We start from the raw sequence: 15,722 nt of genomic DNA, 5'->3' as shown, positions 1-15,722 counted from the left end.
GAATCATAGATTTAGAGGTACCTACGTTCATCTCATCCACCCCCCTGCACAATGCAGGAAATTCACAATTATCTCCACCCCCAGTGACCCCTGCTCCACACCCAGAAGATGGAAAAAAACCCAAAACAAAGCAACACTCAACTCCAGAATCCCTGGCCAACTGGCCTGGAAAAAATGCTTCCTGACCCCAAAGTGGCAATTAGCATTACTCTGGGTGTGTAAGAAAGGGCCACAAGAACTAAGTACTGATGCAACCCTTCCTGCCCTCCCTCTCATGATATGCCCAAGTTAACAGAATCAGCATTCCTGTCAGATGGCCATGTAGTCTCTGGAAGGAAACCTCCAAGGAAGGAGGGCCCACCACCTCCGCAGGAGGTCCCACTGAGGCACTGCTCTGACAGGGGGTTCTTCCTAGTGTTTAGCTGGAAACTCTTTGATTTAATTTCAACCTGTTGGTTTCAGTCCAACCTTTTGGGACAACCAAAAACAATTCTGCACCCTCCTCTACATGACAGCCCTTCAAGTACTTGAAGATGGTGATCTTATCACCTCTCAGTTGTCTCCTCTCAGGCTAAACATCTCCAGCTCCTTCAACCTTTCCTCATAGGACTTGGTCTCCAAACCTCTCACCTTTGTTGCCCTCCTCTGGACACATCCCAGCTTATCTATATCCTTCTTAAATTGGGGTGCCCAAAATTGAATACAATACTCTAAGTGAGGTCTAACCACAGCAGAGTAAAGCGATACCATCACTTTGTGTGATCTGGACAATATACTTCTGTTGATACAGCTCAAAATTACATTTGCATTTTCAGCTACAGCATCACACTGCTGACTCATGTTCAGTGTATGGTCTATCAAGATCCCTAGATGAGCCTCTCTGAAGACGTTTCACTAGTGTTATCTTTTTTGGTTCCCTCTCCAAAGCAGTAATGTTTAGATTCACTACACATTTTTTCTTTAGTTGACATTTGGTAACAGTCCTGGCTTGAATATTATTTCTTGACCAAAGACTAAAACGCCAGGAAAGGCTTTGGGGCAGGCGCCATAGGCAGTTCCTTAGCTTCCGGAAGCCTGCAAGCTTGACTCAGCGCAGTTGTGCGGCAGGAGCAGGATCCGGCCACAGGGTTGAGAAACCCAGTAACCCAGCCCACTTGTGATTGTCCTGTAAAGTTAGGCTAAAGACTGTGGATCTGCATCAGATTCTTGCTTTTTTTCAAATCTGTGTAGCTAACTGTGTGTCTTTGCCTCTATCTGATGCAGAGTTTATCTGGCAATCTATTATATTATATTATATTATATTATATTATATTATATTATATTATATTATATTATATTATATTATATTATATTATATTATATTATATTATATTATATTAATGAAAAGCATGAGAGAAAGAAAGGCTTCTGACATGATTTTAAATCTAATGTGCGCAACTGAAGCATGGAAGAATGGAGCTATGATAATTTATAAGACTTTGCAATTAGAAACAGTCAATATGTTGACCAAAAGCTAAAGGATTGTTCCTCAGCTTTATGTGCATAATAAAAAAATGATGCCCAATCTTATTTGTACTATCTAATCATAATAAAAAGCCAAAAACAACTTGAAAATGTTGTGAACTGTATACAGATAGATACTGGCCATTCTACTTCCACAAACACCACTCACAAGTCAAGTGAATACTCCTACCAATTTGCAGGGAAATAAACTGTTGTAGAAAGGTTTATGACAACAATCTATGGCAATATAAACAGTTAACTAAAGGTAAAGGTAGTCCCCTGTGCAAGCACCAGTGATTTCCAACTCTGGGGTGATGCCACATCACAACATTTTCACGGCTGACGTTTTTACAGAGTAGTTTGCCATTGCCTTCCCTAGTCATCTACACTTTCCCCCCAGCAAGCTGGGTATTCATTTTACCAGCCTCAGAAGGATGGAAGGCTGAGTCAACTGTGAGCCAGCTGCCTGAACCCAACTTCCGTCAGGATCGAACTCAGGTCGTGAGCAGAGAGCTTGACTGCAGTACTGCAGCTTTACCACTCTACGCCACGAGCAGTTAACTACTAAGCAATACATTAGCTAGTTAACTAGTAAGCAATAAATTAATAAATAATAATAATAATATAAATAAATAAAAATAAAAAAAATAAATAAACCTGAGGCAGGGCTGAATTTAGGCACTTAGCTAAGCCATATTTTAACATTCTGCAGATTAGCAAGGTGCTCTTCTCTGCCAGCTTCTACAGGCATGTAGGAAGGTGGTTAAATATTGAATCATAGTTTAAAGTAGGGGTGTCAAATTCATTTGTTATGAGGGCTGTATCTGACATAAATGAGACCTTGTCAGGCCAGGCCATGTGTGTCATAAGATGTAATGCCAGATAGCAGAGATACAAACTTTATAAAATACACAAACACAATTAAAGATTTCTTTAAAAACTTAAAATAAAACATTAGCACTCTTGCAATATTTTATTTATTTAACTGTCTTGGACACCTCTTGCTCTGAATTATTGCATCAAAATCTGAAGACGATGTCTGTGGTGTAGCAATCTTGACTCTATTGTTCAGGTGTTGTTCAGGTTTGCATCTGTAAGTTGCAAATCTACTTTTGATTTATTGACATTCATTACAGAAATCTCACGGTCAATGCTTTGAGCCTAAGACTCAAAGGAGAACATTAAATGGCTGGGAATTGTGAGCTTTTGTACATAAGTTGATTCATGTGCTGGTCAAGAACATGTGAACTTGGTCTGGACACACACTCTCAGCCTAATCCACCTCTCTGGCTTGTTATTCCTCATCTGATTAGTTCAGATTGCTTTCCTACTGAGAAAGACTGGATCATGAAAGCATGAATACAGTAAAAAGGGGGAGGATCCAGCTGTATCCAGGAGAGCCCTGGCATAATGAGCCAACAAAATACACACTCTCTTTCTGTAGCAAGGCAAAAAGCTCATTCCTTGAATAAAACTTCATTGGCCTTAAGGGTGCTTTGTATCTCTCCCATGCAATCAAGGGAACTGAGCAAAGGAAGCTCTTAGTCTTTCCCTTCCTCCTCAGGGGATGAGGTGGGGGAGGAGCCTCAGCCAATAGAAGAAAGATGAGGAGGAGGAGATTGGATTTATACCCTGTCCTTCACTACTCAAAGGAGTCTCAAGAGTATCTTACAATCTCCTTTCTGTTCCCTTCCCCACAACAGACACTATGAGGTAGGTGGGAGAGCTCTCCAAGAACTGTTCTAGAGTAGAACAGCTCCGAGAGAGTTATGACTGACCCAATGTCATTCCAGCAGGTGCATGTAGAAGAGTGGGGAATGAAAACCGGTTCTCCCAGATAAAAGTCTGTGCACTTAACCGCTACACCAAACTGGAAGAGAGTCTTGGCTCAGTAGCTCTGCTGTGTGATTGAGAGAGCCAGAGCTGGCGTTGCCATTAGACAGCATGAGGTGGCTCCCTGGAGCATGGGTCTGAGGGGAGGGCACTGGTTTTGGTGCTCCTGCATGCCCTCACTTCCTCAGTAAGGGAAATAATGCTCTCGGTGGGAGCACACACATATGCCATTCACTCGCTGTTGCTCTGTCCCTCGTGTCTGTGCTTCCAAGCACAGATGCAAAGAGCAGAGCAACAGCAGGTGAGCATGCATGCATGCTGAGGCCAGAAGCCCCACTATGGCTGCCACTGAGCTCACCCTCGCCGAGGAAGTGAGGGGCGGCATCTGGTCTTGGGCACCAGCCTTGCGACAGCTTCCCAGTGGCGGTGCTGGAGAAAGCCTAGCAAAGCAGACTCTCCCTCCCCCCCCTTTCTCCCGAAGGGAGGTGCCTCAGCCAACGGAGAAAATAGAGGCTTTGCTCTGTAGGGATTGAGTAAGCCAGTGCGATTGAGTAAGCCTGGCAAAGCAAGCTGCGACACAGAAGGAAGCAAGAGAGGGTGAAGGAAGCAGCCAACAATGAGTTGCTAGCAGGCCCAACAGGAACCCTCTGGGGGCCTGATCCTACCATAAGAACAATAACAATATTATAAAATTCAGCAGATCCAAATGTATTATTCAGTGGCTTGTATTCAGCAAGATCCTATGTCAGAGCAGACTTTATGGAACAGGTTTGCCCCACACCCTCCCCTCTCCTGTTGCCACCCACTAAGCCCTGTGAAATTGTTCCTGTGGAGGGGCAACAGACCCACAAGAACATTAAAGGGGAGAAAACCGAGGTCTGAGCTGGGAGGGAGAAAAATAGCAGAAATATATATACCCTCTTCTGTCTTGGGTGAACTGTGAATATCCACGGCAAAACGTTATCTCTGCCATGAACTCACTGACAGGACATAAGCTGCTGTCAGTTAACAGGCCATCCTGGGTCATTAACTCTGTCCAGTAATCCACAGTGGTTGAAAGGATCACAGAAATAAATCCTTTGAACACTATGAAATGCATGCAGCAAAATCAGAATTTGGAAAGAGGTGGGGGAAGTGAGGTTGAAAAGTGAACAGCTGGAAGGGATGGGAGTCAGAAAGAAAGTCAATAAAGGAACAGAGACCTAGTGAGAAACCAAATATGGGGCCAGATCCAAAACTGTTATAAAAGAGAGAGAGAGAATCTAGTTCTGTAAATTTGAAGAATATTTACATCAAGCTAGAGTAGAGTTTGTGATACACATAGCACTTAACTAGTACAGAATATCCACATGTCTGGCAACTTGAAAGAAAATTCCATACATTTTTTCAACATAAATCAGCCCCAAAAGAACATTCTACACAGTACTGTAAACTTCAAAGACTTCAGAACAGGCCTTTAAAAGCCCTCCCCCCTCCCAACAGACCAACAAGTAAGCAAGGGACAATAACTGGAAGGGGAAGCCATCCACATCACAGAAACCATCTCCACAACCAACCCTGATGACATCCTTCGGGAGGGACCTCATCCTTTGAGGTGGTTCCTTGATTTGTTTTTCAAGCATGCAATAGGTTACAGTTGCAATTATGGCTCAAATATGCATGCAGATCAGGGGTTGGTGGACTCCAAGGTCAAGAAACACACAGAGACAAAAGAAAAACCTCTTTAAAATAAGCTTCATGTCTAAATTCCATTGGAAACATCTCTGTCACTTGAAAACAGATGAGTCTTTATTAAGCTTGGAGGAGATTGTTTCCAGTTCTTTGCACATTGTGGGGATTATGCAAAACCTCCCACAACATTTCACTTACTTTCTGGAAACTCCTCCAATTTTTCTTTGCCATGAAGACCTATGAGATACACCACTCAGTTTCATTTTAGAGATGTGTGGATTCACTTTGGTGAGAAGCATTACATGTTTCAGTGGCTCATTGGAATGGCATCTGCCTTACATGCACAAGGTCCCAGGTTCAATCCCTGACATCTCCAGTTAAGAAGAAGAGAAGAGATCAAATTTATACCCCACCCTTCACTCAGAGTCTCAGAGGGACTTACAATCTCCTTTCCCTTCCCCTCCCTACAGAAATTGCTCTAGAAAGATCGAGGGGGGCAGCCGTGTTGGTCTGAAGCAACAGAACAAAGTTGGAGCCCAGTAACACCTTTAAGACGAACCACGTTTTATTGAGAATGCAAGCTTTCATGTGCAGGCACAGTTCATCAGACAATGAAATGGGGTGCAGTTAGCAGTGCTACATATAGCTTGTGGGTAGTGGTTAATCATGCAAAATAGTACAAAGTTAGAATCCAATGGCAAAATAGTAAAATTAACAAATGGAAAGAATAACAAGTTTGATCTTGATATTATTAGTTAAATGAGAAAACAGCAAAGATAATAAACATGTCAGAATTGGAGAACTGCTCTTGAGAGGAACAGCTCTGCAAGAACTTGTGACTGACTCAAGGTCACATCAGCAGGTGAATGTGAAGAAGGGAGGAATCATACCCGATTCTCCCAGATTAGAGTCCATGCACTTAACCAATACACCAAACTGCCTCTCTGTTTGCTTAAAAGGACCAGGCAGTAGGTGATGTGAAAGACCTCTGCCTGAGACCCTGGAGAGCCACTACTGGTATTAGTAGACAATGCTGACTTTGATGAACCCATTTGATTCAATATAAGGCAACTTCATGTATGTGTTTTATCAAACTTGCTTTTACATCCCGTATAATTTCTTGGAGATTTCACCCAGCAAGGTCCTCCAAATTTCTTTGAATTTTTCTTCAAAAATTTAGATGCAATGGTGTATATCAGTCAGAGAATAACGTACAGAGTAGATTTACAAAATTGTCACTCTGTTTAAGTTTCTATAAAGTGAAGCCACATGTGAGATGGTCCTACTCCTTCAGACTAGTTACAGTTGTTGACCTGTAAAATAAAGCTGGTTGAATGCTCCTGAATACTGTTCATCAATATATCAGACAGTATACAAACCTGTAACATTCAAGAGGTGCGAAAACTAGACCAGAGTCAGGAAAAGCTAACCCATCTTCTAGCATGTCACTGAATATTTTGCCATATAGTTGCAAGAACAATTTCCAAGTTCTACAACATGATGAATAAAACTCACAAGGAAGACTAAAATTCTCAAAACTCATTTCACTAAGATAGATCCAGGTGGGGAGCTATGTTGATCTGAAGCAATAGAATAAAGTTAGAGTCCAGTAGCACCCTTAATTAAGACCAACAAAGTTTTATTCAATGTATGAGCTTTCATGTGCTAAGTTTACTTCACACAATTAGAAGGGATTTTCTTACACATTTATCTCCTATCTTGACATATTTATTGCTTCAACAGTTGTTCCCTCCTAATTAAATCCATATAGCTGTTGACTTTATATACTGAACTTGTTATTCCAATTTTAACTCTGCATATCTTAAAATATCTTCATCATGTTATATGCTAATTTTTCTATAAGTTTGAATGTTTTTCTACCATTTCATTATATCTGAAGAAGTGCGCGTGCACATGAAAGTTCATACCTTTAATAAAACACTGTTGGTCTTAAAGGTGCCACTGGACTTTAACTTTACTCATTTCACAAAATCAACTTTCTTCTAGAGCATAAGTCAGGAATATTTGGAACAGGCCTCAGATTCAGCAGGAGCTCACAGTAGCACAGCTCCTGAACCTTTCTGAGGGTTCCCCCTCTTCCTCCCCATCTGCCATGTACATTCAATAGTAGGTGCAGCTGTGTAACAATCCCTGAATTAGGAAAGCGGAAGCCAGCCAGTCACCAGGAGCTTTGCCAGACCCCAGCAGTCCTCGTTAACCCCTGGAGAAGCCTGCACCACCTGTTCTCCATCTCTTATGTGATTTTGGGCGGCGGGTGGCTTGCTGGCCTTTTGACTGGGGGGGCCGCCCAGGAGAACCCCAGGTGAGTGAGGCCTGCTTGAGCTGGCTGGATCTCTAGCCAGCCCAAGCATGCCTCACTCGCCCATGGCTCTCCTTTCTTGCATCGGGTTGCTTTTGGCTGGGGTGGGGGGTGGGGTGACATATGCTAATGAGTTATGCTAATGAGCTCCACCATCTATTTTTCTACAAAACAACCCCTGATTTTGAAGAAATGCAGCAGCCAGGTTGTTAATGGAGCTACCTGTACGGGAGCACATTCAACCTGTGCTGAAAGCATTACATTGGTTGCCTATGGGATTCCGGATTCGCTTCAAGGTGCTGGTTCTAACCTTTAAAGCTGTATATGGCCTGGGACCTGTCTACCTTCGGGACCGCCTTTCCCCATACGTACCCCAGAGAGCACTACATTCAGGGTCTTAAAATCTCCTTAAGATCCCTGGACCGAAAGAAGCTCGATTGACCAGCACTAGAGCCAGAGCATTCTAAGTAACAGCCCCCACTTTGCCCTCCCTGAAAACATCAGGGCCCTGCGGGACCTGCCACAGTTCCGCAGGGCCTATAAGACTGAACTTTTCAAACTCACCTTTAATGGTTAGGGGGGAGGTGGCTATTACCTTCAACATCAACAATCTCACTGGATTTATATAATGAAAAACAGAAGCTTGTCATCTCGGATTTTTAATATATATGGAAATGTTTTTATAGATCTAATTTTAATATGTTTGTAAACTGCTAATGTTTTTAAACTGTTGTTAGCCACCTGGCGGGATATAAATTTGAAAAATAAAAATAAAAAATTTGATGAATAAAATAAAGCCAGCCTGTGCATTGCATGGGATACCAAGGAAATCTTACACCAGTACAATGTCTCAAGCATGAGATTTCAAAATAACCTGTCCTTGGATTTTGAAACAAAGTTAGGCTTATTGATAATCCATGTGGCTCATTGGAGCTGAAGATTGGGACTGATACTTTGTAGCACCAGAATACAAGCTTTAAAATGGCACATCAAAGGTTCTATAAACAATTCTACATTCACGTGTGAAATTCACACGCTGGGCTCCTTATCTATATTGCGACTAGCACATCCTGGGTTCAGGCCTGGCTGAGCCTGAGAACAAGTCCCAGGAGGTCTTATCTTCAAAGAGGACATTTCTGCATCTGTTAGTAAAAACGAAAGAAGAAAGGTGGGAGCTACTACTTTGATGTGCCCATATTTAATTCTGGGTTAGTGACAATTCTGAAATCTGGCTTCTATAATATCACACAAGTATACAATGTTTGACACAATGCTGGTAATATGCACCAGCATCCAGGACTATGCTCTTGGGAAGAATGCTCTTCCCAAACTATTTCATACAGCTTATGCTATGGGATGTCTCATTTCTCCATTCTACTGTTGGGCAACCAAGGCTGGAATTAAATGTTTGGGTGATGCATTGCTTTTGCTGTAAACAGCAGTACTAAGTCACTTCCTCTTCCCCTGTACTAACTGTGAAACAAAAGATTACTGTGCTGCAGATTTTTTGGGGGGGGAGGGGGGAGATACAGGTGGGAATCTTATAGCACAGAGACGTCATATCATACAATCTGTATGACTGGACACGAGGAGGGGGTGAACATGCTTACAAAAGTAGCCACATGTCTCCCATAAAGTCTGGTTTCAGACGCAACCATGTGCAAGGACACCTTGGGTGTTTGTTGTGGTCCAAAAATTTCCTAGGTTTCCTAAGCCTTAGGCTGAGTACATAATTCATCCTACCACAAAATGGATGGATGGAAGATACAAGGATTGAGCCTGCCTTGGCAGGGAGGGTGGGGTATAAATTTAATAATCTTAAACTTAACTTATTGTGAAGTAATTTTTACAAGTATTGCAATACGTAACATCAGATTCAAGGCCGAACAAAAAGGTGAAAGAAGATGGGAGGGCTAGTAGATGCCAGTCTCCAGGTCAGACCTGGGGATTCCCCAGAATTACTGGTCATCACCAAACTATGCAGTTCAGTTGCCCTAGAGGAAACGGATGCTTTGGAGGGTGGACTCCATGGAATTGTACCCCACTGAAGTTCCTGTTCTCCTCAGGCTCCATCCCCAAATCTCCAGAACTTTCCCAACCTGATCTGGCAATCCTAGGCTAGTGAGATCCTCAGGAGGTTTTCAGATAACCTTTCTTGCTCCAGATAAATCTGAAATTCTGTAATCACACCAGGAACAAATTGTTTCAGCAGAGGATTATAAAATGCAGACAATACTCTTCTCTTTAGGGCTGAATGCTCACTCCTTTTTCTTTGTAGAGGTTGTTCCATTTCTGGATCATATAGAAAAGTTGCCTCATGGTGTTGAGGGTTGAGTATCAACTCATGAATTGTGTCTGCTGCTTTAGGAGAATTTTTTTTTGAGGGGGGGGGAAGGATGGATGGTCCAAGCTAAACATAAGGTTATCATCCAGAAAGCCAGGCAACACATCCAAAGAACAATAGTCTAATTAAGGGATTTATTTCACTCCTTCTGTAGTCTAGAAAAGGCACACTGTGCCCATTACTAAATGCTTAGCATGAAACAGCTGCTGTGTGCTTGACACCATTGGCTATGGTTGCAGGAGAAATCCTGTGTTCTGTTCCTTAGCAATGTGCAAAAATGAAAGGATTGATTGTACTCTTCCAGGGGTGTGATCATGTGATGAGCAGCAGAGGGGTTCTTTCTCCAAGCTATTTGCCTGGAGTCTGAGATCAGTGACTAGCAATGAGAAATCAGTTATGTGTCCAGTTATGTTAAATTATATGGAAATGAATTCTTAGAACATCAGGCTGCAGATGGTGAATTGCTGTTTATAGTTTCCCCAGTGGCCCTCACAGTGTAGTGGTTAGAATGTTACACTGAGTCCCAGCTGTGCCATGTAGCTCACTCAGTAGCCTTGAGATGGTCATTCTGATTTAGCCTAACCCACTTCATAGGGTAAGCATAAAATGGGAGGGAAAACATGTACACTAAAAAGACTAAAACTGAATGAAGTAACTGAAGACTCCCTTCACATTAAAAAAATCCTTTATATATTAGGAAGGTGACTTGAACCTTCTGTATGAAATATTGGTTTTTCAAGACCAATGAGATATGAGGGAAACAGTCATTGACATTTGGAAATCGTGTTGAAACAACAGGTTGGATCCCATGGATTCATCCCCTAGTTGAGAAGCTTTACTCTGGTGGAAGAAGCCTTCTCCTGATGGAAGATGCTCAACTAATGCTGTGTGAAACAGAGAGCTCCTTCCACCACAGGAAAGCACCTTGGAAGAAAGTGCCTCTGTTAGTGGGAAAGATCCTCAGGACTTAATCCTACATGTCCTTCTGCACTTTTCTTTGAAGAACTGAGATGCATCTCAGACAGTGACAGACATTACTGGCAAGTTCTCAACTTAGCTTCAGGAAACCATCCATATTTTCTAAGCATCAATATCACAAATGAACCAAGTGCCATTTGTCTCTACCAAGGGCTGCTGATTTCCGAGCCCACCAGAACTCTACAATGCAGCTTTTATACTTAGCAGGAGGGTATGGACACAGATCTTTCAATTTTTTTAAAAAATACATAATCTCCAACTGTATTTTCCTTGGTGACTTTCATTATCTTGAGCAAATTCTGTTCTGTTTTTCAGTGAAACACAAAAGGCTATAAGTGCTGCATGCAGACAGAATAGTAAACTTTTTTATGCTAACAATGTCACGTTAAAGTTTCTTTATTTAAAAATACTGATTATCAAATATTAAGCATCTTCCTTGGTCATGACACAGTAAATGGGCAAAGCCAAAAGAAAGGAAACAACCTTGAACATTTACCAAATGGGAATAAGATAATGGAATGGATGAGGTACAATAAACTGACATTCAGTTCTGACAGGTTTGCTTCTTCAGGCAGAAGGTTTGCTTCTTCAGGCAGAATGCAAGTTCAAAGCTTAGGGGTACTGCTTGATCCCAGCCTATGAATCTCCCCAGGCCAAATGTTCTGTTTCATCTAGATTTTTAAGTGAGCTTTATCTCTTTGTCCTTTTATGCTGCTGCTTTAATGCTGATTTTACACTACTGCATATACTGTCTACTGTTGTAAATTACTGATTATTGGCTTTATTGCTGGTGTTTTGATGTATCTATTTATTATTTTATCTGTTGTCTTTTAAATTTTAACTTGTATTTTTATTGATTCATTTAATGATGTTAGCTGTATTGGGCAGTTATTGGAGAATATAGGATGCACACTTTTTAAATAAAAGTAAAAACAAAGATAGCTTTAGAGAAAGAAAGATTGGATCCTATCAGATTTTCCACTGGAGAAAACAATTCTCTTCCCCAGCTGCTTTGCTCAAGGATTTTTATCATACCCGAATACGAGGAATTGCAGGAAAGCCCATAGAAAAGGGGGTATTGACAATCATCTTCTTTGCCAGATAGAGCTTTGAATTGGGAGCGGGGGTTGTGTGTGCTCTTAACCACATACCTTGGAAAATGTGAGGCATTGCATAAGTGCAAGACATAATATTTCACTTCTGCTTTTTGGACATGCCTAATGTTGCATGGCAAGTTAGCTGGCTATGTAATTTACTGGTATCTTAATTTTCCCTTCCAATAAAATCAGATGGTTACAAAGAAAGAACATGACAAAGATAAGAAATTTGTATCACTTATTGGAAACTCACCTCTTAATCATGTATATGTATGCAGGGCCAGCTCACCCACTAGGCAAATTAGGCATCTGCCTAGGGCACCGGGAGGGGGAGTGCCGAATTGGGCTCCCCCCCTTCTGGCACCCCAGACAAATGCTTAATTTCAATCCCCCCCGCCACTGTCATCACTGCCACCTCCCACACCCCAGCCCAAGGCCACACTCAAAGGAGTGCAGCTAGCCCCGGCCCTGCTCGCTTCGTCACTGGAGGAGGCTTCGCTCTCCCTCACTTCAGGTTCCAGAAAGCCTCCTCCAGCACTCAGATGCCTGGCCGTGATGAAGCAGGCAGGGCTGGGGCTAGCTGCACTCCTCTGAGTGCATTGCTGCACTGGAGGAAGGAAGGGGGGTAGGCGGATGGCAGTGGCCTGGGGTGTGCACACAAGCGCGCACACACATAGGGGCCCCTGAGCAGTGCAGGGCGGCCAGCATTGAATCTGCCTGGGGTGCCACGCTCCCTAGGGCTGGCCCTGTTTTATGCTGCTAGATGTTCACAAACATATTTTATAAAACCCTTGTCGAATTTTTTTTACCTGTTCCAAGAAACAAGACGTGGTATCTTCCATCTGCTGCGTTAACATGATCAACAGCTATCTTTGTATATTTGAAGTCTGTGCCTGTCCGAATGATTAAAGGTCTCCTGTGGACTGGATATATGGGACTGAACATCAAGGGGTGGTTCCTGATGAAGGTGACCACATCATCTGGAAACTCCTTGGTTGTCTGTATGTTGGGCGTGAAAGCTCCTCCTGGACACTGCAAAAGAAGCATTGATAACCACAGCTTAGCTACCGTTGACAGACCTTAAGAATATTTCATTTCTAATTTATTATAATGCCCTCTGACAAGCCACTTCCTCTGAGTTTTGGAACACAAATAAATGAGCGTGGTGTTTGAATATTACAAGCTGCATTTAAATATACTTCAAGGATTTTTAACTTTCTGAAGTGGGATTTGATTTGGAGCATTTATCAGTATACTGGTATGAAACCCAAGCTTTGCTACAGTGTTTAACTACCAGTTATAATACTTATGGGTATATTATTTTTTGTGTTTGCTTTAGAAAGCGTGTTTTGTTTTTGCAATTGGTTTTGTAAAATAATAGCAGTAGGAATAAGGCCCATTGTGGGGAGAAATATAATGGGCTCTAGAAAGAGGCTCGGGGCTCCCCTCGCTGTCTTCCTACCCATTCACCCAAGTGAATGGCCCACCCAGGGTGGGAAGACACCCCACATACACAAGGCAACCATTTTCTGCAGGGGGATTGATCTGACTTCAGCTTCCCATCTCCTTCCCCCCCCCCCACACAGCCTTTCTAGGAAAAGTCCATCCTCTTCATGCTCCACCCCTCAAATCTCCAGAAATTTCCCAACCTGGTTTTGGCAACCTGAGTTTTGGCAGCCTATCGCCTTCCCAGCCAACCATGGAAGAAATACATTCCCCAAATTTTGGGTTTCTAAGCCTAGGAGGTTGGGCTGGATGTTGATGAGTCAGTCAGGACACCTGTTCAACTGTCTGCAGTCTCTGTTAACTGGTTTTCACCTCAGAACACAGAGTTCCACAGCTGACCAATCAGAGAAATGTGTGTGCAAGCAGGCAGCAACCTGCCAGGCACACAGCAAAGCTTTACCCCTTTGCAAAAACACATTTTACCCCTTTCTAAAAATCCCTTCTGAGTGGGCATTTACGTCATGAACATATGAAGCTGTCTTATACTGAATCCATTAAAGTCAGTATTGTCTACTCAGATGGGCAGCAGCTCTCCAGGGTCTCAAGCTGAGGTTTTTCATGCCTATTTGCCTGGACCCTTTTTCATTGGAGATGCCAAGGATTGAACCTGGGACCTTCTGCTTACCAAGCAGATGCTCTACCACCGAGTCACCGTCCCTCCCCCTGAAGGGAATGCACTTCCCAAATTCTGGGTTTCTGTTTTGGAAGGGTGTGTGCGTGTGCCTTTAAATCTCAGTGAGACTGAAGCTGGGGGGGGGGGGTGAGCAGGAAGAGCCCCAAGTGTGTGTGAGGGAAGAAGCTGTGTAGTAAAAGGAATTGTAAAGACCTAACTAGAACCTGAGTATAGGATAGAGGAAAACTCCACCCCTGGGCATGCAAACTGTTTATTTTGGCTGCTTTGTGAGTGTGAGTGTGTGTATGAGTTTACTTTCATTTTAGTGGAAGTGCAGCTGCTGTGGAACCATATGAATGCAAAAAAGAGGATAAGGAAATGAAGACTGTATTCAGAGGAACTGCACTGCTGTATTTTTAGTTATTTTTAGGGAATGGGAATGTCTCCCGGCTTCACCCCACAAAGTCCCCAGGTATTTCCTGAGTTAGACCTGGCAACCCTATTGACTGAGAGAATAGTACTACTGTAGCACAGTCTGACATAAAACACTAAGAAAGGCACCAAAGTTTTAGTATAGCATCCAGTGCCTCTCCCAAAAATACCACCCAAGTTTCAAAATGATTGGACCAGGGGGTCCAATTCTATGAGCCCCAAAAGAAGGTGCCCCTATCCTTCATTATTTCCTATGGAAGGAAGGCATTTAAAAGGTGTGCGGGCCCTTTAAATGTGATGGCCAGAACTCTCTTTGGAGTTCAATTATGCTTGCCGCAGCTTTGCTCCTGGCACCACCCCAATGTCTCCTGGCTCCACCCCCAAAGTCCCCAGATATTTCTTGAATTGAACTTGGCAACCCTATCTTCCTGCTGAGATCCCTCCCTCTTTCTGAAATGGCTGTCTTAAAACCATTAAGACCTGGTTTGCTGTATCAGATGAAGGTTCATTTGTCCCCTCATTCTGATTAACCAAGGAAGAAAAAAGATCCTCCACCTTAAGATTTATAAGAGATATTTCTGTTCAAAAAGCAGGAGCCAAGGAGCTTTATAAAAGTCTCTGAAGTTAGAGCTACCCTCAAGGGCCTCAAAAAAAAGATCAGAATTTAAAGGCACATGCTCAGGCTTCTACAGAGCCAAGACTAAACCAAGGACTGATTATGAAATGAAGGGAACCTTTCAATTGCCCAAAGGAACAGAGACTGTACTCTGTAGAGTCCATATAGGACACTATAAAAGTTGTGAAATTGCCATGGAGTTAAAAACTCTAATAGCTGCTGGAATATACTGTGTCCTATTTGAAAAAAGTAGCACAAAATTGCTTTCATAGTAGGGCTTCTTTTGAGCAGGAATGCCCAGGAACACAGTTCCAGCTGGCTTGGCATCAGGGGGTGTGGCCTAGTATGCAAATGAATTCCAGCTGAGCTTAGTCATGTGTGTAATAATACTGACATCAGGGGGTGTGGCCTAATATGCATATGAGTTCATGCTGGGCCTTTTCTATTTAAAAGCCCTGCTTCATAGTAATAATAGATTTCTAAGAGACCAGTTGTTTATGAGATCTCCAGAACAGGGTATTTTGGGGGGGGGGGCATTCAGATACCTAAAAGAGGAAGGTTGGGAGATCTTCTGCCCATTAACTATTCATGTCTCTCTTTTAGTCAAAGGGTGAGGTGCAAACTGTATCATTTTAACATATATGAACATATGAAGCTGCCTTATACTGAATCAGACCCTCCTTGGTCCATCAAAGTCAGTATTGTCTTCTCAGACTGGCAGCGGCTCTCCAGGGTCTCAAGCTGAGGTTTTTCACACCTATTTGCCTGGACCCTTTTTTGGAGATGCCGGGGATTGAACCCGGGACCTT

At 42.7% G+C, this 15,722-nt stretch overlaps 1 protein-coding gene across 1 annotated transcript in view; it reads right to left on the bottom strand.

Annotated features, from left to right (window-relative positions):
• Positions 1 to 15,722, bottom strand: part of SEMA3C (semaphorin 3C) — a 381,732-nt gene that overhangs the window by 62,508 nt on the left and 303,502 nt on the right. The window contains exon 12 of the mRNA XM_060244661.1: positions 12,556 to 12,778. Coding sequence (XP_060100644.1) covers positions 12,556 to 12,778 — 223 coding nt within the window. The remainder of the gene's footprint in view (positions 1 to 12,555; positions 12,779 to 15,722) is intronic.

The sequence above is a fragment of the Heteronotia binoei genome, chromosome 8 (assembly GCF_032191835.1).
Source record: "Heteronotia binoei isolate CCM8104 ecotype False Entrance Well chromosome 8, APGP_CSIRO_Hbin_v1, whole genome shotgun sequence".
Taxonomy (NCBI): domain Eukaryota; kingdom Metazoa; phylum Chordata; class Lepidosauria; order Squamata; family Gekkonidae; genus Heteronotia; species Heteronotia binoei.
The sequence above is the reverse complement of the archived record's forward strand: the minus strand, read 5'-3'. Positions and strand labels throughout refer to the sequence as shown.